The 23,096-nt window shown below is 37.0% G+C and overlaps 1 protein-coding gene across 2 annotated transcripts; it reads left to right on the forward strand.

The window, feature by feature from the left end:
- Positions 1-318: 318 nt before the first annotated feature.
- LOC145767254 (caspase-3-like) lies at positions 319-11,526 on the forward strand. 2 transcript variants are annotated; one of them, XM_082579044.1, is made up of 11 exons: positions 319-437; positions 1,164-1,233; positions 2,747-2,848; positions 3,943-4,051; positions 4,706-4,856; positions 5,445-5,623; positions 6,897-7,029; positions 8,273-8,370; positions 8,601-8,753; positions 10,319-10,348; positions 10,609-11,526. In XM_082579044.1, exons 1-11 carry the CDS (start codon positions 389-391, stop codon positions 10,783-10,785), a joined length of 1,251 nt encoding a protein of 416 aa, XP_082435170.1. In that variant the 5' UTR covers positions 319-388; the 3' UTR covers positions 10,786-11,526. The 2 variants fall into 2 exon arrangements, with proteins under 2 accessions (XP_082435170.1, XP_082435171.1); XM_082579045.1 differs by lacking the exon at positions 10,319-10,348.
- The last annotated feature ends 11,570 nt before the right edge of the window (positions 11,527-23,096 follow it).

A 23,096-nucleotide genomic window follows, 5' to 3' on the forward strand; every position in this document is an offset into this window, starting at 1 on the left:
GTACATTATTACCCGAATCCACTCCATTACTCAGTGCCAAGCAGAAATTAGATTCAGTACCATTTTTAAAACGTCTTTGGTATGACCCGACAAGGTATCGAATCCATGCCTACCGATTCAGAGGCGGGCGCACTAACCACTAAGTCACCGAGCCGGTTAAAGGAATGCAGTTAAGGAAAATGCAAATTAAGGAAATGCAGCAAATCCGTATCTTCTTTTCCATGTATAGACACCGAATCGATTTTGCTTTGTATTGTTAATGTAGAAATGCTTAGGGTTAGCAATTTACTAAAAACTACAGTATTATTTCTAGGTACGTTTAAAAAGTCTATTGATATTTTGCATTGCTTACTTTGATCTTCTTAATCTAAAAAAAATTGGTAAAATTATGGAGCACAGCACAGATAGTGGATTGTGTGAAAGCAAAGAGTTGGCTGGTGAGTAGAAATCATGGGTTCGAATCCCACCCAATGCTGTCAAGTCATGCCAATAATTGGATTAAATTGTTTTTAGTATCGCTCGTTTGCATTCGTTACTATGATTCCAAATGCACAACAATGCGATCTCTCAATGTGACTTATTACGTCAGAATCGACGTGACTGTCGTCATATTTAGCTTATTCAAACAAAATTGATTCAAATTGAGCATTATCTTGAAATAATTGAATTGAGTGATGATGGCTAATTTTGTCACGCATGGCTACCTGAAGAAACGGCCTGATTTGTCACATTTTGCAGAAATTGCCAGATTTTGCCAACTTTGGGCGAATGTTTAAATAAATTTTTCTAAAAATTATATTTTTACGCTTTCTTTACTGTTTTCCCCAGATGACACAATAGGTTTTAACATTCTCTGATGTTGAAAAACAAATAAAATTTGATTTCGAAGATTTTAGTCAGACTGTTAATTTTTCAATAACAGTCTGATTCAGCATTTTTCAACTTACTTTTCTCATTTTCTACTGCTTCCCCAAGGCAACAAAAAGCTTTTATACCATTAGGAGACAGCAAAAAGTAAAAAAATCTCACAAAGTATCAGTCAAACACTAACAGTAGCTGTAATTAAAATCTGTAAAATGTGACAAATTAGGCGCATCTCCAGGTGGCCATGTGTCACGTGATACTCCACTTTGCTGTTTTACAGATATTTTATTTTATATCAGGTCCTTTGCTCGATTCCAACATGGACAAATCCACACCGGCAGGGGAAGTTTTGATGTATACAAAGGAAATGTAAGTTTAAAAAATCTCCTAAAAATGCATCAACCATTGTATTAAATTTTATACTTTACTCTGAAATATGTTCAAAAATATTGAATTTAATCACTTGAAGAGTTTCCTCATTAAGGCAGTTGGTCACAACATGTCTGGAAAGCGAAGTAGGCTATACTTTTTTAGCTACTGCCAGATTGCGTGAGGTATACCAATGCTTGCTATATGCGAATTTTTAATAATATTAGTTGATATATTTAGAATGGGGGCGGTATGGTCAAATGTTAGCTTTCACACTTCATAATATCTCAAAAAAGATTTCATTGTTTGCTTTATCATTTGTCTCTATAGGCTGCACCTCTGTTAGTTTTTTACTTGAATAAGTAGCCTACACTGTTGTGCAGTTTGCCACATGGGGAAGGCCTATAGGTTGAAACTTGTCAGTTTTGCCTTAATCAAGAGCTGAATGCTGTCATTTGCAATGAAGAAAAACTTATTTTCAAATCAATTTTAGTTTAATGAAACATTTCTCCAGTTTTAAACCTTCAAACAAATATGGCTATCATTATTTTATTGATTACTACTATTGAACTGTTGACGTAGTCATGAACTCACTGTTGCTAAACAATCGCATTTGTTGACAACAATTGATGTGTGACCTGGGGCAATTCACACGCACTGGCACAACCACATGTTATCGTATCATTCCATTGGATGAATAAATTTTTAAACTGACTTCACCCAACTTTGCAAAATTTTTGCTTTCCTAGTAATTTTCATGTGTCTTACTAATTCACTCATAAATATTTTTCTTGTACCAATCAGGCATAAAAACAAGTAGCCAAGTTCACATTTTTGCATGAATTCAACGTAAACCTACATTTATTCAATCCTTTTAAACAGGCTACACAGCTCGACTATCGATTTTTCAAAAGTCCTCAAGAGCGAGTCTCATTGTTTGTCACAATTGCTTTTATGACGTCACCAGCGGTGTGTTTTAATTCGTAGATTGGGCACTGTTACATCATTTAAAGCTAAAAGCAGAGCAATAAAATCGCTCGTGCTATGTATATGTGATTAAAATCACGCCCACCACTTTTTAATGGTAATGTATCTTGTATCCATTTGGCTTGTTTGTGTTCTGGTACAAAATCTGGTTTTTGATTACTATTATTTGCAACATGCAATTACGCATCAACAAACCAAGAAAATCGAGGATTGCGCAATTTCCCAGTCACCTAAGCAGGATCATGTTCTTTGGTCTCTGTGGAGATTAGGTCCTCTAAAACCTTAATTCAGGGTGAAAGCCAGAATCTTCTCTTAATCGTAATAACGGCTATACTTGCGCTGTGGATCTGGAGTTGTTTATAGGTTTAATTTGAGCGATTTTTTGTTGCAAAATGACATGAAATTCTTTTGATGTTCGTTCAAGTATAGGAGTCAGAGGTAATTTGATTTTTTGCTTTCATTGATATATTCTATCAACTGCATGTCATTATGCAACATCGTAGTAATCAATGCTTTTTGCATCAAGAACCGAAAAAAAAGACTACGAGCTGACCCCAGAAGACATTTTTTCAACTGCCGATGAATTCAACAATAATAAGACCACAGGAGACGCAACTGGTAGCTACGGGTAAGAAAGTGGTTAAAATTACGTTTCAAGCTCTGTAAATTGTGGCAGCATCATATTCTATAGCACATAGATTTTCAACGAGGTAGCATTGATGTTTAAAGCCCAACCTCCTATCCAAGCACAACCATCAAGAACTTCTTCGTTCATCTAAAAGAGATGCAAGATAACAAGCAAACTAGCAGGCAGGGGTTTACAAGCTAAATGTGCAACCGTCCTGTTTTGCTTTCATTTGCGTCACAAACACGACGTCACAAACACTACGTCACAAACACGACGTCACAAACACAACCTAAGCGCAACCAGCAAAACATTTTCATGTATACTCGTTGTGTGTAACAGGGAAATAACTACAAATTATCTTGCTGGGTAAAGCTTGCCAACGACAGTAAGATGAGAGTTGAGTACATAGGTTTGCTCACACAATAAATACTGTTAAGCGTAAAAAATGCTCAATGCCCAGCAAAAAAAGCCAATAAGAGCAACCTACATCAAATGCAGTTACTAGTCTCTAAAATCCTTCGCAAGATGTTTCACTCAGTAGATTCTATTGGGATAAGAACTTTCTGATGGTCCTCACCAAAGATGAAACAGTCTTTAAAGGTGTTTATAGAGACTAGTAACTGCATTTGATGTATGTGTTCGCTTACATGTAGAGTCAAAGTCGTAGACATCCGACACAGACTGCTTTTGAACTCATAAACTGTTATTAGTTTAACGCCTTTTTATAACATTTTATGGCACTTCAAACAAAGTAGGAGTAAGCACACAAAAGATATGGTACCACATGACAAACAAGCTTGTTTTAAGAAGTGCTATTTTTAGTTATTGTTTTTTCAAATTACAGAAAAAATTGATTCAATAACTTCACAAAACTGTTGATGTTTTAAGCTCGAAAAGCAATGCATCGTCAAAAATAAAAATAAAACTAGGCTATTTGTAATTGGAAAAGACGTTTTTCTGTTTTCTTGTCAAGCTGAAGCGAAGTATAACGCGCAAGCCGCCTTTTTTATTCATAGTTTATACAAAAATGAATTGTTATGATAATTCTCACTCAATAAAACATTCTCAATCAATAAAACATTCCATGAATGCAGAGTGGATGTTACGGATTCTGTTCCATCAAGAATACCTCCTCACGATGAGAATTACGAATATCACATGAGCCATCCAGAAAGAGGATGCTTCCTTATCTTCAGCCAGGAGGTGATGAAAATGTCATACTTTTCAACTGCATAACATCATTAGATTGCTAAACATTCATACAACGTTGTAACGACGTGAATTAAATGCAATATCTGACATCGTATAACCACACAAAAAGTGATGGTGTGCGCAAAATTCGAATTTTACACTAACACAATCATTGCTCTAATTGAAAGCTTGTAAATTATTCCCACAAAGGGTAGCCTAATCTGCTGCATGATTTTTAATAAAATTGGAAGCCTGGTGTGCTTCAATACAATGCAGGAAAGGATTTTGTTTTGTGAGAATTCCACCTTAAACTTTTTTATGGTTTTTGAGGTCTACAGGCGTGGAAAATATGGTGACTTCGAGAGACCACTCCATTAAATGAGAACTTAACAATCATAATAATAATAATATATTTTACACCAGTTGGGTGCAAAGTAGCGTCAGTAAAAAATCTCCATAAATGGCGATTTTCAGCCAGCTGCAGCAGTTTGTCGAGACTGTGCTTTATAAGAGATCGAACCTTTTTGCATGAATGTTTCTGTTGATCTTCCTTAATTTCGTTTGCCTTTGATTAGTTTTGATAATAAGAGAGTTTCATTATGAACTGAAGTTATTGGGTTAATTGAGTTTAATGAGAACTTCCAATTAACAAATTTTTGTTTCCAGACATTCGATCCTCATCTCAACTTAGCTGCCCGCGCCGGGACTCGAACCGACGCCCAGAATATGTATCATGTGGCCACCCACATGGGGTTCAAGTACGTACGAACCTTCCACAACTTCACTAAGGATAAGATTCTTCAATGGATGAAACTAGGTAGGCTGTGGATGTAAACAAATTCTAAGGTGGATTACAACAGAATAAATCAAGAATCAAAGTTTTACGAGTTAAAAAAGCAAGAAATATCGCACTAAATTAATAGATCCACGTGTACTATAAAATTTGGAATTAAAATTTTGGACTTTTACAACTTACCTAGCTTGTTAAACTTGCTTGTTATTTTTGTACTGTTGAGATGCATGTATGTTCACAGAGTGACGTAATTGGCAGCACAGCGTTGTTGCTGATCAAGATTTATTTTTGTTGAGCGTTACACCTCTGCTTAGATGTCGTTGTACTACCATAATTCAGTGATATTTTTGTCTTTTCCCGCTTGCAACAAATATCTCGCCAAACACATATAAGGTGGTTCATGTTTTGTTATGACGTAATGTGAGTTAAAGAATTCATCTTTTATAAACTGTTTATAATTTTTTCTGTTACTTAGACGCCGTTTCTTTGATTAAACATTTTTTTAAATTATTCAATTCCAATCAAAAATATTTTACAATTTTTCGACAACCTCTAAAGCAAAATTGCATACAAATAATTAAGGCAACAAATTCCTATCATTTGTATTGTCAGTGAGCAAAGCCAGCCACCACACTTATGATGGCTTTGGGTGCGCTATTCTCACTCATGGTGGTGAGAATGATGAGCTGTACGCAAGAGATGCCCACTTCAACCTGAGTGAATGTACGAAATTGTTTCAGGCCGACCACTGTCCCGATTTGGCCGGGAAGCCTAAATTGTTTTTCATTCAGGTAGCCTTTTTGTTTATACTGTAGGTTAATAATCCTGGCGCGCATTATACATATCTAAAATGTTAGTGACGTCACAGTGCATAAAAATGTCAGCACAGTAGTTCCATTGTCACGTGTAATAATCATCATTGAGAAGTCTTTGAGACTGTTCGAAATAAACATTAGTTTTGTTTTAAATCAAATTTTGTCGTAAAACTTTTTGTTTTCTTTCGGACCCAATCATCATCATATGTTATTGTGCTAATGTCTTTTTGCATAAAGTTAATTCCATACGTCATTGCACAGTATCTGAGGGGTGGACTTACCCTTGATCAAGTTGATGGAACTCCATTTGAAATTAAACCCAAGTAGTGGTCATCAATTTCCTCTTTATTATTCATTAATTAAAATTTACAAATAAATGCTGTATAAATTCCTCTTAGATTAGGCTGCAGTCTATTACGACAGATCTTGGTTATAGAGATTTTGTCTAGGCATTCCTTTTCACTTTTCAGAACCGTTTTCTTCATACGTTGGTAACTTCTTATGTTTTTTTATCCTTTCGGTTGGTTTTTCCATTTTGCTCCAAACCCACAATTTTCAAACTTCCAATATCTTTGTCTTTGACTTGAAGTCCTAATTTTGTGCAGTTGGTTTTGAGCAGATTCTTGCTGAATCAACTACACTAAAGAGTATCTACTATATCTATTGTATACAAAATAGTAAGAACAGTCATTGGATTAAAATAATCACTGGGGTGGTGCAAAATGTAACTTGCTATAATTAGAATTCCATAAATAACCTTTGCGGCTGCAATTAATTGCTCAAACTGTAGGTTATGTATTTAATTATGGCGTCACTGTTTGCAGCAATTGTCTATGAAAGTAAGCACACATTATCTTATTTGGTTGAATAATTGAAACGTCTGGAGCAGTTGCGTCAGACATGGACACAGCAATGCTGCAGCTGCAATTGGCGAACTTTTAAAAATCGTTTCGAAAAGCGTGGATAGAGACTTCTGAATTTTGAACGAAACAAAATTTATTTACTGAAAATTTCTTAATTTTTGTTTTAATGATAATCTTTTATTTCCCAATATTTTATGGAAAATCGTGTTTCATAAAATAAACGGAGCCTAACATATCGTTTTTTTTTTCAATGAAAATTACACTTAAACAACCCTTCCAACAAAGCCTAGTGCAAACATGCTTTTATTAGTTAAAAAATTAATACATGGAACAAATTTGAGAATATTATTTTTTGTAATTTACAATCAGGAATTCTGTGCTTTTAGGCTTGCAGAGGAAACAATCGTGATGTTGGTTCGAAGCTGAATTTGATGACGCTCAGCAATCCGATATATAAAGAAGTCGCTGTAACGATTCCAAACCAAGCTGACTTCCTGATTGCTCGTTGCACGACACCTGGTGGGTGGTTTTACTAGACATGCTCCTAGAAGACTATAGACAATTTAAATTTTTGAAAAAAGATGACTTTACTAAAATGTAAAAACATCTTACTTTTTTATAAAAAAATACCTGAATACTGAAACGTTTGGGTGTTCATTAGGACAATTATCGTTTCTAGCACTATAGTTGCAACATTCATCTGATGAAAGTAAAAGCAACGGCAAAAAAGTTGATTTATTGCTTCACTGACGTTTCGCGCACCATGACAATGCACATCCTCAGAGCGAATAACAAACAAACTAAATTTTACAAAGTTATATACTGCAGTGCGGTTGAAAACGAAAAAAAACCTCATACACACATTTTGAAGAGAGGGAAAGCAATAGAAACACATAATGTATTCATTTTTAACTGTGCACTGTGCAGTATATGCTAGCAGTAGGCAGCTTAACCAGCAGTAGGCTACAAAAGAGTGCTTGATGCCATGCAAGAAAAAAAACAAGAAAAACAATTTGATTTTTAACCATATCTTTATCTTCTGAGATTTCTTTTCAAATATTAATTTCTTCGTTTCCATCCAATGTAACAAAATGAATAAATGTCTCGAGCTTAATTAAATCCGCTCAGTTCAACTTTTCATTGTTGAATCAAATTGTACCGATTGCCAGAATCAAATATTACAGTTCTGTTCTCCCTAAAGTTCCGCCCACACAGTTTGCAAGTACACAAAGGATCACTGTGCCAATATTAGGCTATACTTTGATAGTGATGTCACTATGATGTCCTTTATTTGACTTTTTTATGGAGGGCATTTGTCAATCATTTGCTGTGACGTATTAGAAGTTAATTAATTAAGAAATGGTTGACCTTGCTTATTGCTTGGATTAATTTATAGAGCAACTCTGATGCTTCGCGTAACACGCGGATGCGCATTTTCAGAGCAATTAAAGCTACAGCCTACACTACAGATAGGCTATCAACGAACAGCCTCTTTTTTGGCCGGCTGAACACTGTTTATCTTTCAGAACTTAAATGTTATATCATATCTGGTTTCATCACCTTTGTATGGAGTTAATGCTTTAAAATTGTGTTTAGTTAAGTGTTTTCGAAAAAAATATTAAAAAAGTTATTAAACTCAAGATTTAAAAATGAAGACAGTTTTAGTTTTTGGAACATTTGGGGCATCTAAAATTTAGTTGCACCATTTTAATTTCTGTCCCTTATCAGTATTTCAATGTTTTTATTTGTTCATCATTGTTAGGTCACATAGCGTGGCGCAACAGAGCGAATGGATCGTGGTTTGTCCAATCATTGCATCATTGCTTCACAAAGTATTCGAACACGCTCGAGCTTATGCAGGTGGGTGGACTGTGCTTTGTGACTTCGTAATTAACACAAATTAGGACAAATTTATTATAAACATACTAGTAATAGTTTAATAATATCTTAATATTCAAGGAATTCAAACGTCTGATAATTTGGATGACTAAGTTATACACTGACACACTGCGGTAAATGTGTTGGTGTTATGGCTGTGCAGTGTGCATCATTAACTGTAAATGTAACTTCCACACGATTTGTTTCTTCAGATAATGACTCGGGTCAACAGTCGCGTTGCTCATTTCGAGTCCCACAGCAAAGACGGGAGCGAAGGTTACAAACAGATTCCTTCTATTGCGTCACAGTTAACTGGCGAAGTTTACTTTTTCAAGGCAAAAGTTGAACAAAACGTCACACAAATGGTGAGAAATTTACTTTATTTTTGCTTTGTTTCATCATTTACAATAATATAATAATCTCAAGCTACAATGATAATAGCCTATACTGTAGAGGAAGGTGGGGTAAAGTGGAATACCTAAGGGTTAATTCAGTACAGTTCACTGATTTTACCAAAAAATTTAACTTTTTTTATTTGAGTGTTAACTCTAACCTATTTCGACAATTTTTAAAGTGCGCTTTTGATGACTGCCAGCTTTTTTATATAATTTTTTTTAATTTTAAAATTACCTCCAATAGTCCACTTTACCCCACATATGTGGGGTAAACTGGACCGTTGTAAGTTTTGAGCAAATTTCGTAATTTTTTTCCACGCAATCAAATTATTTACAACTAGCATCATTAGTGAAGACATTATGAAACTTCACAACTGCAGTTCATAAGTCCATTACGGACCAAACTTTAAAATTTCTTTTAAAAAACAGAATTCACAGATAAAGTTGTCATCCTCTTCATTGCAACCAGCGCAGGCTTCATGCGCCCACAGGATATCCTTTGGTGATAACGAGGCATTCTGAAAAACAAGAATATAACTAAGTTAAGAACCAGCTCGTCTACTCCATCATGATTGGTGGGATATTCCGCCCCGTTAGCTCAGTGGTTGCGAGCCCGGCTCAAGATTACGCGGCACTGGTTCGACTCTCGGGGTGTGCGCTTGAGCAACGCATTTCAGGACTGCTCTCCATTTAGCGGCACTTAATGGATTGAATAATTTCAGGCAACAACACCTCAGCAATTGGAACCTTCACTCAGCTAATCTCGGTAACCGGCCCTGCGTCAAGAGCCTCTACAAGTATGCGAAACTACCAGGAATAACCTATCAGGGCTTTGTCAGTCCGAAGATAAAGATTCAATAACCATTAACCAACCAACCATATCAGAACAACTATCCACTTGAGTGCTAATTAGGCCTACACAGCTGTTGTGTAAAATAAGCTACAAGATTATAAGTAACACAGCACCTAATTCGGTCAAGAAATCATAAACAAGAAAAATATTTATGACGGGGTAAAGTGGATCACCACTGGTCCACTTTACCCCACCTCTACATTACTACTAATTTAACTGTTGGCCAAATTTAGGCTAGTCAGCAACAAGAGTGAATTTACGTAATGCGTACGTGATATAGTGAGGCTCATTTTTATCATTCAAAAAAACTTCTACCTTATGTACATAAGATACAATGTAAGTTGCCATACATACCTTTCAATAGATCAGAGGGTGCAAAAAGTAACTTCCGTGCTTTTTTGCGTCTTCTAAACCATGAAACCTTGAATAATGGCGTGTGCAGCTACTTTTCGTCATGCTTCACTAAACTTAATGGTATCCGCACAGTAGTGAAACTTTAATAGCAAAAAAAGGCGGGGTTCCACTTTACCCCGTTGGTCTGCTTTACCCCACCTTCCCCTATAGTAAGTAGGCCTACAATAATAATAATAATCAACAATTTAGCCTACTTTATTTTTACCCGACAAGTTAGGCTATATTGATTAACAATTGGAACTAATTCACTTAATTTTACTTTTTCAAGGCTAAAGTTGAACAAAACGCTGCACAAATGGTAAGAAATTTACTTTATTTCATAATTTACAATAATATAATAATCTTAAGCTGAATAATATATAGTAGGCTAACTACAGTAATAATAATAATCAACAATTTAGCCTACTTTATTTTACCCAACAGGTTAGGCTATATTGATTAAACATTGTAGCTAATTGGTAAAACTTTGCGGAAAGCAAAGTTGTCGGCAAAATAAATCTTGATTTTTCTCCCAATTTGTGACGTCACAACAATTTTCAACGTCGGTTTTGTCTATAGAGCGCCAACTCGACTTCCACTGATGTTGTGATTCCACAAACCGAAGAGGCACCATCAGGGGATCGCTCTTCACCCGCAAAATTATCTCGAAAAAAATCAATGAAACAATGGATCAGAAAAAGTTTCAAAAAACGAAAATCCACGCGGCCGCAAACAACGATGACGGTGATGACGTAACAATGACGTTTATGAGCACTGCAAACAAAGAGATCAACTGATGCGGCGTCAGAATAAAAGGAGGTGTGAGCCAAGATAGTACAAACAATCGCAGATGACAAGAAACGTTATCATCAGCAAGGGGGGTTCAAAACCTTCAAAACAAAGTGTAAAAGAGACTGATTGGTTGGCTAGGGAAAACATTCAAAGCACAAAAATACTTTTTGGTCTTTCGACAGTTGTATATTTATTGGTGAAGTATTTCTGTATTGTACGTATCATTGTTATTGTATATTATGTATTGTTTAAGGATTGTTTATTGTTTATTATTGTCGGCTGCATAGCCGAGTGGTGAGAACACTGGAACGGCAATCAAAAGGGCGCCGGTTTGACACCGCTCAAGAGCATGCGGCTGTCTCTGAGGCAGGACACTTAAAGGCATGCCTGAAGGTGGACACGAAGATTGGCTTCCTTGCCTTCCCTTCCACTTAATCGAAATCTTCAACCACCGGGTGTAAGCCTGGATACGACAAACAAAAATTGTTTATTATTATGAGTTTTGATTGCTTACGAACCTTTGACTTAGATATTGGATGCTTGTTTTTATTGACCCCATTGTGCAGCATTAGTTTTTACAAACTTTAAAAACAACCAGCCGAAGTGAATTGAAGATGTGTTTTAATTTCAATGCATCTTGTATTTTTTGCACTTTTTTAAGTGTGTTGTCTTTTTTAACCAATAAAATAACTTGTATGGGTTTGATTTCACTTTTACTTTCATCAGATAAACGTTGCAACTAGTGATAGAAACTGAACATTATGGAGAAATTTTGGTGTTTTGTTTCAATTGTTTTTGGTGGCACGCAGTGCCGGTCTTTGGGGTGTGCGAACCGTGCGATCGCACAGGGCCCGCAATTTACTCAGAAAGTGCAGTAATTTTTATCATTTCCAATGGAAAAATTCAACAAGTGAATTCAACGAAGGAATTATCAAGAAGAAAACATAGAAAAACAACCTATTTTGTCCCCTGAACATTTCGTACCCTGAAAAGATTGAGAAAAAAAACAACTTTTAGCCGAAGTCGCTGATCGGAGCTGCCGCAAACATTTCAAAATTTCTCTCGATCTTTTCAGGGGACGAAATAGGTCGAAATTCAATTTTGTTGACAGCGGACAAACGTGTCTAGTCTGAGCAGCTATCTCGGCGGTCAAATTAAGTCTCACGACAGACACACGAGATTTAACTTCGATCGTCATGTTTAATCACTTTATGTTGATAATTCTTCACTCTGAAAGGCCTTCATCAGACCAGACCATTGAAGAGTCAAAGCGCCCTGTAGCTGCCCAATCAGGGCCGTTGACAGGATTTCTCGGGCCCGGTACCAATTTATTTTCGGGCCCCTTTCATCAACAATGTTATGAATATAAATGTTGCTCTTAAAATGGGTATGACACATGCCGTTCAAAGTAAAAAAATTAAGAGGAATAGATCAAACCTGATATGCCAAAATTATGGTTGTTTAATAGATCTTGAGCAAACTTAAAATTTCCCTAACCGCGAAACTTACTATCTCTATTTAGCGATTGTTTTTTTGAACTTTTATTTGCCACATGGCGCTAGATTATTACTTCCCGATTTCATTGATGTTTCACTGGTCATTTTAGGCTCACAAGAAGAGAATTTACAGCAAAGTTATTGCAGATGGTCAGAAAGTTTTCAATTTGATTTGGGAAAGGTTTTTGGGCCTCGGTGATTGCTGCAATCTGAAAAGCGGTTTTGGTCTAATTTTTAGTCCAGAAATAGAGATAGCAATCTTCTTACCTGTGCCATTTCAGTTTTTGAGTTTAAACAAACATTAGCTTGTATATTTTGAAATTCGTGTTTTGGGTTAATATTATTCGTGGTTAGGGAAATCACTATACAGTACTAGACTAAACTAAATTCTTATTTTACTGTTTGGTGGCTGAAGTGGCTATATGTAGTGGCTGAAGTGGCTATTGATGTTGTGTATTAAGTGATAGTACTATTGTGTATGTATTTTTCATGTACATATGATCGTATTTTTTCATTTTCTGCTCCCACTAATATGTCTTCTAAAAGTTTATATATGTTATCAGATGTTATTGATGGTTAGAATTATTAGTTATGAAACTAGCTGTTAACCTAATTAACAGCAAATGCGTTATGTATATCAGAATGATGAAAAAGCACCTCGGTGCTTACAACATCAAATATTTATTATTATTATTATTAGCACCACAGAGCTGAAGTGGACCCGGTACCCAGAAGGGGGCCCGGTACTTTACTATATGACGGCTGAAGGGGCTGTTTTAACCTCTGATTGCAATTCCTTTAGATCTGATTATATTAAGATCTTAATAATGTTTGAAGTCGCGGCAAATCTTTTAAATCCGGGCCCCTTAAATATTCCGGGCCCGGGTCCAAAAGTACCACCTAGACCCCACTGTCAACGCCCCTGTGCCCAATACACAACATAACTGATTAACTTCCACCGAACGAGGTCGTGTGGCTTCTTGCATCTCAATGCTCTGGGCAGGAGTCGGAAAACTTCTGCACTAACGTTACTGTTTTCTGCTGTGCAAAGTTTCACTAGGCTTTTATCCTTAGGTTTATTTTTGCATGTCATGTGAGCGAAAGTGATTGAGAGCAAGTACTGTAGGTTTATCGTATTCATTCTCACTTAGGTATAGAATTTTTCCTGGGCCTTTTCTTTCTTAATGTAATACCAAAACTTAGCCTACTCGTATAATTTAATTTTGTAACCAACCTTGCCTCATCAATATTACTTGGAGATCAAAGCCAAACATTGTGATATAACACTTGAACTAAATTGTGCTGATTAGTGTAGAAGTAGGTAGCCTATTCCCATCCATTTTTAGCGAAGAATTCGCCGTTATTATGCTGATTCAATGTCATCAAACGTTGAAGCAACCTAAAAATCCAAAGCTTTTCTGCTTAAATGGAAGCTAAGGGATACAGTACCGTATTAACATTTTTTAGATGCGCCCTAGAATGTGCTGGAAATTATATTCTCTCAACAATTGTTCGTGCTATGCAATCACGTCAGGGTTAGAAATGTTTAAGGATTCAACCTATTTCGTACCAAGGTTAGGGTACGAAATCGGGGTGCGAATTGTTCAGGGGACGAATTAGGTTGCATCCAGACTCAACATAGAGATATACAGTAGCTTTATTTCTAAAAAATGCCAAAGAAAACATGATCTTATCCTTTTGCTATGCCATCGGACAGCACCACTTAACAGTAATATTCATACCCAAATTTTTGTTGAACATGCTCTCAGAATGCCCCAAATTTAAAGTAATTTTTTTAAATTTTCTGGGGGAGGCCCTCCAGACCCTCCGCCGCTAAGTTTCGCCTTCGGAGAACACACCGCCAGGCTTTTCCTGCCGACCGTCAAACCACTCCCCTCTCCTTTCAAAATACCTAGCTACGCTACTGAATTGGATCATTGTCATTGGGGCCCGCAAAGCATATTCCGCAGGCATATTCCGCACAGGGCCCGAAATATCCTAAGACCGGCACTGGTGGCACGTAACCATATGCCCCCCTTTGGATTCGCTACTGCTTTGATTGTCATACAGCAGGTTATAGATAACATTTATACGTATTTCGTGCATAATTCCAAATGCTTTCATTGTAATCAATTTACTTTCTGGCTACAGACATACTTTCAACTTACTCCCATTCTTGACGCCCATTTTGATCGAATGTTCTCACGACTAGGTAGCAACCTTTTCGCAACCCGTTAGCCTACTGGGTCGCAACCCGGTGTTTGGGGACTGTAGCCTATATAGATCAGTTCTGCTATAGATCAGTGCTTAAAAGATTATAATTTTTAGTAGGCCTATATTATTAGGCTACATTTATTTGGAAGCAAAAGTAGTTTCAAAATTGTGTTTTTGGGTCATGGTAAAAACGATATTATTGGTCATTTATTTTCATCTAAAAATTATTGGTGCTTTTCAAATCAATCATTGCATGACTTCTCTCTTCTTTGAGTGTTAGCCTACATTTATAGCTTAGATCACTTGCTTGCTTAGTTTGATCGGTTTAAATCTTTATCCTCGGACTGAGAAAGCCTTTGATAGGTTATTCCTATGTTTGGCATGAATTATGTTGTTTTTCTTTGTGATGGTCAGAAATAAAAACAAATTGAACTGAACTGGGTTTCGCAAGGGGTTCTTCATCAGGGTTAGGCCTACAAGGATGCAGAATCGTTTGGGTTTGTTATAGAATAAAGTGAAGAAAAACTATATGCTAGTTCTAGGCGTTAAAAAATTTTTGAATTGTGGGATAGCTTATACTATTCCTTTTCAGAAACTTTTACAAAACTGGAAAATATAAACACAAGTCATGAAGCGTTTCATGTCGAGACATCGGAAAGCTTTGTACCATGATCGTAGTGCAAGAAGTTTTAACAATTTTCGCTTTTATTATTCTTATTATTATTATTAAATGTAAACCCAACAAAATTTCAGTCTCAAACATAAATTAACTTGACAAAGTTACGGGATATATATTGTAACGTGCGCTATATGTCACGAACGCTATGTCCAACAAACTATGACAAAGTTTTCCACACGTTGGACCACGCATAGTCTGGTGTGGTAAAACGCATCAAAGACAAAGCGCCAAGTGCTGTATGGACTTATTGCTTTCTCCACAGAGAGGCCTTGCTGCAAAAAAGCTGTCTCAAGAGCGGCACGAAGTGTTGAATGATGTGAAGTGTGTAAACTTCATCAAAACAAGTCCACTAAATCGGCATTTGTTTTCGTCTTTGTGGATTCTGATTATTATCAAGCATTGCTGTTGCACACAGAAGTGCGATAGTTGTCACGAGGTCGTGTCCTGAAGCGAGTTTGTAATTTGCGAGAGGAGATTGCTACCTTCCTGAGGCGACAGAACTTGTGAGATTAGCCGAGAAGTTTTTGCAAGAAGATTTCAAGGCAAAAGTTGCTTACCTTGCCAATATATTTGACTCTCTGAGTTCTCTAAATTTATCTATGCAAGGCAATGGTTTTACGGTGATTGATCGCGACGCAAAAGTTTCTGCTTACCACAAAAAACTCATATTCTGGAAAAGTTATGTCACCAGAGATGAGTACGATATATTTCCTCAGCTAACGCAATATATCTGTGGCAATGAAGTTGATATTAAGCAAACGATAATTAGACACCTGGAACAGTTTTCCAAAAAGTTTGTGCACTACTATGGAGAATTTCTAACACTTAATAACCAAAGTGATTGGATAATTGATCCATTTGTTGGAAAAGATCTGCCTCAATTTTCCATCCATGTTGCAGAACAGTTTATGGACATAACGACAGAAGTAGCAAACCGTATTTCTTTTGCGTCCTTCAAAGACAAATACCCCAAAGATTCTGCAAACATCCACTTTTGGGCTTCCATGTACAAAGTGTATCTCACAGTTTCACAATTAGGGATTCAAAATCAGATTCCATTTGCAACAACTTGGCTTTGTAAAATTGGATTTAGCGCCATGTGTGTATTGAAAACTGAACAGCGAAACCGGCTGGAAGTCCTACCTAAGCAAAATAACGCCTCGATTTCAAAAACTCACTGACAGCAAGCGAGCACAGCTATCTCATTAGTGATTTGATAAACATATTATTTTCGGAAACAGTTACTGCTTTTGTAGTGTTGCTTGTTTGCAACGCCATCTTGTATGGCTTTTAAAATATTACGACAATTTGCTTGGGTCGCAAGATTTTACCGAACTGAATTTTTTTTTTAAATGGGTCGCCTTAAAAACGAGTTGGGAACCACTGACTTAGACCATCACATTTGCCACTGTCTCACACTTCGTCCTATTTATCCAATTAATTCTGTGGGTTCGCTGTTTTGTTGATTGCTGCAACATGGATTAGTTCACGCTATTTTCACTATATTCGTTCACGTATTTTGTGGCACCCCGTGGCAAACCAACAAGTTTTCACTTCGAATGCAACAAGTTGTTAGAACAAAACCGAAATATGTCAAACAAACAAAAAAGTTATTTTTCTTCTTGACTTTCAACTTTTTGCAGTGTGGAAAAAAGCAAGAAAGTTCGCTTGTGCTTTTGGGAAAGGCAATAATAATTAATAATAATTGCATCTTTAGAAATCAATCAGGTTATTTATCAAAAAAACAAAACACAAGTGACATAAAACAAAAATACTCACAATGTTTCATGTTTTAGGAGAGACATTTACTAATCGAAGAGTTGATTGGTTGTACAAAACTTAAAAATTGCAAGTAGATTGTTGCTCATGGTAGCTCGATGCTGTACGTTTTCGTCTGATTCTCTTTAGGAGCTATCGTCATAATAATTAATAATGTTATGGTTTTATTTATTGTCGCTCTACAACAGCTAAGGTCTTTTAGCTACAGGGCTCATTTAGTTTTTACGATGTCATCACATTATTACCCGATTTATTCTCACTACGTTATGCCAGAAACAACACAATCGGTATCGTTTTAACATTTTCAGTTTGACTTGACCTGAAATCGATCTCACAACTACCAGCTCCAGAACCAAAGGTGAAACCACTCGGTGACTGAGCTGGTTATCGTCAGAACAAAATGAACCAAATATGATGAAGTATTTATAATGAAAAAAAAATGAAGTAAGATATAAATTTGGCTAATCAGAAAAATTCAAATAACGAAGAAGTTTTAAGGCATAAAAAAATTCTTTTTGGCGGCATAAGGTTGGATCGAGAGTTTTTATAAAGATTGCATCCAGTGCTGCGAGATGGGACAAGGAACGGCATTCAGCATGAATTGAAAACATTTGTGGTCTAAAGTTCAAAGCATAGGCTAATCTTCGTTACCCAGCAGGTGTTGTTCTATTGCAGAGTCACTAGATATGTTTTTGTTATTTACAGATTTGAGAAAACGATAGTTTCTTGTTGTAGGCTATTGTTTCCTTCTCTTATTATTTTCCAGACATGTTCTTTGATTCGTTCCTCCAAGCGTTGGTAGGCTACGTGCAGCCTACGTAGCCTACCGACTCTCACTGTGGCACTTAATTGTTAAATTATGTCACTAAATTTATGGTAGGTAGGCAGTCTTTGTTGTTAGAACGGAAAATTTCTTTGATGGTGAAGAATGTATGTGTTTTGACGACATTGGTTGACAGTTGTAGAAGTGTGATTTTCAAATTTTCTGAAAACAGAGCCCCGCTACGGCGGTAACATTTTAATTTTACTTGAAAAATAAATACCACTTTGAAACGACATTTTGATAACATAAAATAAAATAAAGTACCAGCCTATTGTTTTCCAAGTCTGTGTGAAACTTAATATATTGCTTTTCTCTAAAGTTTAGAGAGTTCTAGAGAGTTCGAGAGTTCTATAGGCCTAAAGTTTAGAGAGTAGGCCTATAAGAAGAGTCACAATTGGACGGTAGTCAATTAAACATGTTCTGATTGATTCATGCTTTAGTCCAGAGGTGTTCAACGTGCGGCCCGAGGGCCAAATGTGGCCCGCAAAGAAAAATTGTGCGGCCCGCGAAAATGTGCCAATTTTGAACTGTATGCAGCCCCCAAAACGTGTTTATAATTTAGTTTAGTCTGGTACGTGTGAACAATTCATAGTGGAGTACATTATTGTAGATTTCGCACTTTCTGTTAACCATTTTAGAAATCTCCCACCTGCCACCGCTAATCCAATGTATTTAATTATTTGGAACGTAAAAATGTATGGTCACATAAAAGGCATTATGAACAAATTACGACTTTGGAAAGTTCACACACAGACAGGAAATCTTTTCCACTTTCCAACTTTGAGAGACTATGTGGAATGCATCCTGAGAAGAAAACTGAATTTGCAGACCAACTTGAAAAATAGTTGCATGAATTTTTGGCTCGTTTCAAGGACTTGAAATCTCATGAACATTTGTTTGGTATATCCTCTTCGCCATTCAACACAGACATTGACAAAGCACCAGCTGATATCCAATTTGAACTGATTAATCTTCAAGAGAAAACGGATTTGAAGGCAGAGTAGCCTATTTAGAAATAAATCTTGGGCGATTTTTACCGAAAACATCTCAACCAAGATGACTTTCCACATTTGAAAAAATCCATGGCTTCAAAAATGGCTCTTTTTGGCTCAACGTATTTGTGCGAACAATTTTATTCTAAAATTAATAGGCGTCATGAAATCTCCCTATCCATCGGTTCTGACAGACAAACACTTGGAAAATGGACTTCGAATTGCGAGCACTTCCATTAAAGTAAATTTGGAAAAAGCCGTCGGAAAAAGAAGCCAGCTGCAAACTTCTCACTGAACTCTTTTAAAGTCGGTGTGACAATATCATTTTTGCAAGGAGATAACCTTTAATAATTCCATAAGAATACCATGAATAACAAAAAACTCTTTTTGTGCCTGCAACTAGTAGAAATCATATATTAAATAAACGTGCGCCCGCGGTTTTACCCAGTTATATATATCTGGCCCTCCTGTAATAAAGGTTGCACACCCATGCTTTAGTCTACCAGCTCTTAAAAACGTTGTTACGTTAGAGTGGCTACCATAATTTCAGACTTCAGCTTCATTCCGACTCCGGCCCAAAACCGAGACTCCATACCTCCTAAGTAGCCTACTCCAAATGTCCGGCTCTTGTAGTCTACATTTCTGATTTGCCGAGACACAGCCGCGTGCTCTGGAGTGGTGTTTTTTGTAGTTTCTTCTCTTTTCTCGCAACGCTTAGAGTTCAAGATGGATACCGTGCCACTAAATCATGCTGGTTTACAATTTTGCATATAAAATGGATTTGTTACCTGACTCATCATTAATGCCATAATGCCATACCATACTTACATGGAAGATAGGCCTACCTATCAGGAAGGAGAGGGACTTACTCTGACCGAAGGGACCCACCGCAGTACCGGTAGATGGTAATCTGTGGATGTAAAAAATGATGGTTATTGACTGTCTCTAGCTTATCTGCCTGTTTCGACTTTCCTCTTGCTGATGTTGGAGCAGACTAGGAAGTGGTGGGTCAATCTCGAAAACTAGCACGTTTTGGTAGATAATTGATTTTAATTTAATTTGAGTTTGTTTGTGTGTGTATTAGGGCAGGTCGATTTTATACTTTTTTTGGAATATTAAAGTGAATAATGTACCGGTAGTTAGATTTAGCTGAAAAACTCACTTCTGTGAAATATCAGCCATACCGGATGAGAAACGGCTTGCGGAAATTGATTAGAATTTTTTTCGACTTTTGAAAGAAAATTGCATTACCGCTAGATGGCGCAAAACCAACTTCGAAAATGGCTGCTTATTTTTCGTTTAAACTGCTTTGACTCAATCCTTCGGGAACTCAAAATGAAAACTTTTATGTTCAGGCGTACTCTTCGAAGTAAAAAATTAATAAAAATGAAACAAATATTCAGTACACGCGAACTACAGTAAGTGAAAGTTGGTTAGCTGAGCTACAGCTCGGACTGCAATTCGTCGTAAGAGTGACAATAATGACCTTAAGACGGAAATGGCCGGCGCATATTTCTACTGAGAGCTTTGGCAATAATTGCTTTGTGACGATTTTCGAAACCGTAGGAAACTTGCGAAGCTTCCGAAACCAGTTTTACTCATCTCTCCACACTTTGCGAATGTGAAGGTACATCAGAAATGTTCAGCTTCCGATAGTTGTCAACTTCCTGTGTCAGTGGTGGTTTGAGCTTTCAAGATCGCTGATATCCACTAACTTTTGCCACTCGTTTGCATTCCAGTTGACTAGTGGAATCTTTTTTGCTGCCCTGTGCTCGCTAGAAAAATACAAAAATAAGTTAGCGACTGCTGAAATTTTTGCTATCGACGCCAAGAAAAAAACAGTTAAGATTTTGCTGCTGTTTGTAATTTTTCGCCGATAACTTTGATTTTTGCTTTGGCTCGATCCAGTTTGGACTTATTCATAATGATGTGACGGAGATCAACTTCCGGTCTCAAAAGATGTTTTATGTCATGAATGCATTGCCAAGCGATGATTATAGTCGCTCCTCACAAGCTCTAAAGTCTAAACGGAAAAAAGGAAATTTTACGGTGCTGTATTGGCAGGCCGGCACTCTTTGCTTGTCCTAAAATAAAACATAATGGCATTAAAAAAAAAGTAACTTACGGTAATAATAAATCTGTGATACAAATCAAATGTTACTGGCCTAAATTATAAACATTCAAACATCAGGGATTTATGGCAAACAAAGGTAAAATAGTTTCGGTATATAAATTTTTAGGTTACTTATAGCCTACTGTTTGTGCACTGAGCTTATTAAATAACATCAATATGATGCACGTGTTGATTTTTTCATTGTGGTACCAATTCATATGTATCACTTTCAATCGACTAAATAAATCGTGCATACCTTGTCTGACGCCGAACTTGACGTGCTTGAGCTACTTATCCATTCGGGTAATTCTGATGGTCCAGGTATGTCGCCTTCCTCCTCGTAGAAGTCATGGGGAAGTTTTTGTAGCCGTTTTTCATTATTTTGTGCTTTTGAAACTGCTGATCGATCAACCAATAGGCTAACATTTGAGATACCTTTAGGATCAATTTTTAGCGTTTGATCCATCAGATAAGCTCTTTCTTCCAATGGAATTTTGGCATTTGCAGAGAATACAAAGAGAATGTGCTCTTTCTTGCAATCTAAGAGCTTGCAGTTGACTCGAGTATCCCTGCATGCCACAACTTCCAGCGAACAAATACATGCCCAGATTAGCTTTTGCGTGTATGCAGTTTATATTCTTAACCAATTTCAATAAATCTTAATTTTTCTGTTGATGGCTTTGTCAGAAATCAAACGTAGGCGAGGATTTAGCTTACTGCCTGCCAGATACTAATTAAATCCTCGCTGATGCGCAAAACAATACCCCAAATATTTCTTTTAATTTTAGCATTATTAAGGTGGTAATAATATTGAATTAGTTGTTTATAAGTGCTAGGTTCCGTTTTGGCAAGCTCGCAAGGGCCTCCTCCATAATGCTGTTCACTTTGTCGTGTTAAACGCGGATTTTCTTTTGGCATGTTTCAATAAGAGTTTGTAAGCAAGAAAGTTTATCACATACTAGCTGAAATTAAGTAAGATTTAAAAAATAATTATTTAGATCAACTAATTCACTGGCTTGTCAAATCATTGCTCAAAACGATCTATTATATTCATAAAAAGCACATTTCCAATGCTGTAATGATAAGCTGATTAGGCTACTCAATCTAATGGATAGCCTAAGTAGAAAGAGACGCGTCAGGCTTATAACAAGCACTAGGCCTACAGTCTATCACTGAATTAAGTGCTTAATTTCAATTCGAGCTAAACAACAAGTTTTTCACTGTTCAGGTCTCCTATTCTTATAAAATTCCGCTAACTGACTGTGATTAGGTAGGCCTACATCATCTATAAAGTATGGAGAAAGCAGGGGCTCTATCCACTTTTAGAATTCGGGGGGGTGATTTTTGAACAGTGGGCTAAAATCGTCATAGTCATTTCAACTTCTGGGGGGCTGCGCCCCCCAGACCCCCCATCGCAGCATCAGCTTCTTTCTGTTCGCAGCATGTTCGGTTTCGAAGTCGTTTCACAAAGTATGTTTCGGAAAGCGCATTTTTGGGTAAGCAAACTGGTAGTCACTTAATTAACAAGAAATAATTCTGGCACTGCAAATGAAAACTCGAACCAATCATAAACTACGTTTTCCGTGACGTGAAAAAGGGCGAAAAGAAGATGATACAAAGCAAATCAAGTGCTGGATTTTCTATCAGCTGTTTGTTTGTTTGTTTATTTGTTTTTCAACCCTGCATTGCGAGAAAGCGGACTTGAGCGCTATGCATCGGTGTACGCCTTCCGACGTACACCTGACCCACGCTGCAGCCGACGGCAATGTCTGTTTTCGGTTGTCTACTCTACTTATGACTTAAATTTGGTACTACCCATTACTCGAAATCGATCACTGGGTAGAGGCAATTATACTTATAGTGAAGTTTGTTCCCCAGAGAAACAACAGCAAGTGCGGGGGGGTGGAGTCTAACATGCAGGCTCTCGACTGCGAGCCCAACGCGCTAACCACTCGGCCACTGCTGCCGACTAAGTTGGCAGCTGGTTGGCTTTTTAGGGGTTAGGGTTAGAAAGTAGTCATTTCATTGACGTGGGTTCGATTCTCACAACTGCTATTGCTCTTTTTTCTTCTGTAATTACCAAATGAAGTTCAAAACAAAGATTAAGTCTCTGGCTAAGTGCGAGAAAGGTCACAATTGGACGGTAGCCTCTTACAACATGTTCTGATTGGTTGGCGGT

This window comes from Aplidium turbinatum, chromosome 3 (assembly GCF_918807975.1).
Source record: "Aplidium turbinatum chromosome 3, kaAplTurb1.1, whole genome shotgun sequence".
Classification (NCBI taxonomy): Eukaryota; Metazoa; Chordata; class Ascidiacea; order Aplousobranchia; family Polyclinidae; genus Aplidium; species Aplidium turbinatum.

Excerpts from the sequence above, each read along its gene's own strand:
- LOC145767254 (XM_082579044.1), top strand. The coding sequence starts at position 389 with ATGGAGCACAGCACAGATAGTGGATTGTGTGAAAGCAAAGAGTTGGCT. Across the intron at positions 8,371-8,600 it reads ACACGCTCGAGCTTATGCAG|ATAATGACTCGGGTCAACAG; the intron begins GTGGGTGGACTG and ends TTGTTTCTTCAG. Across the intron at positions 8,754-10,318 it reads AACAAAACGTCACACAAATG|GCTAAAGTTGAACAAAACGC; the intron begins GTGAGAAATTTA and ends TACTTTTTCAAG.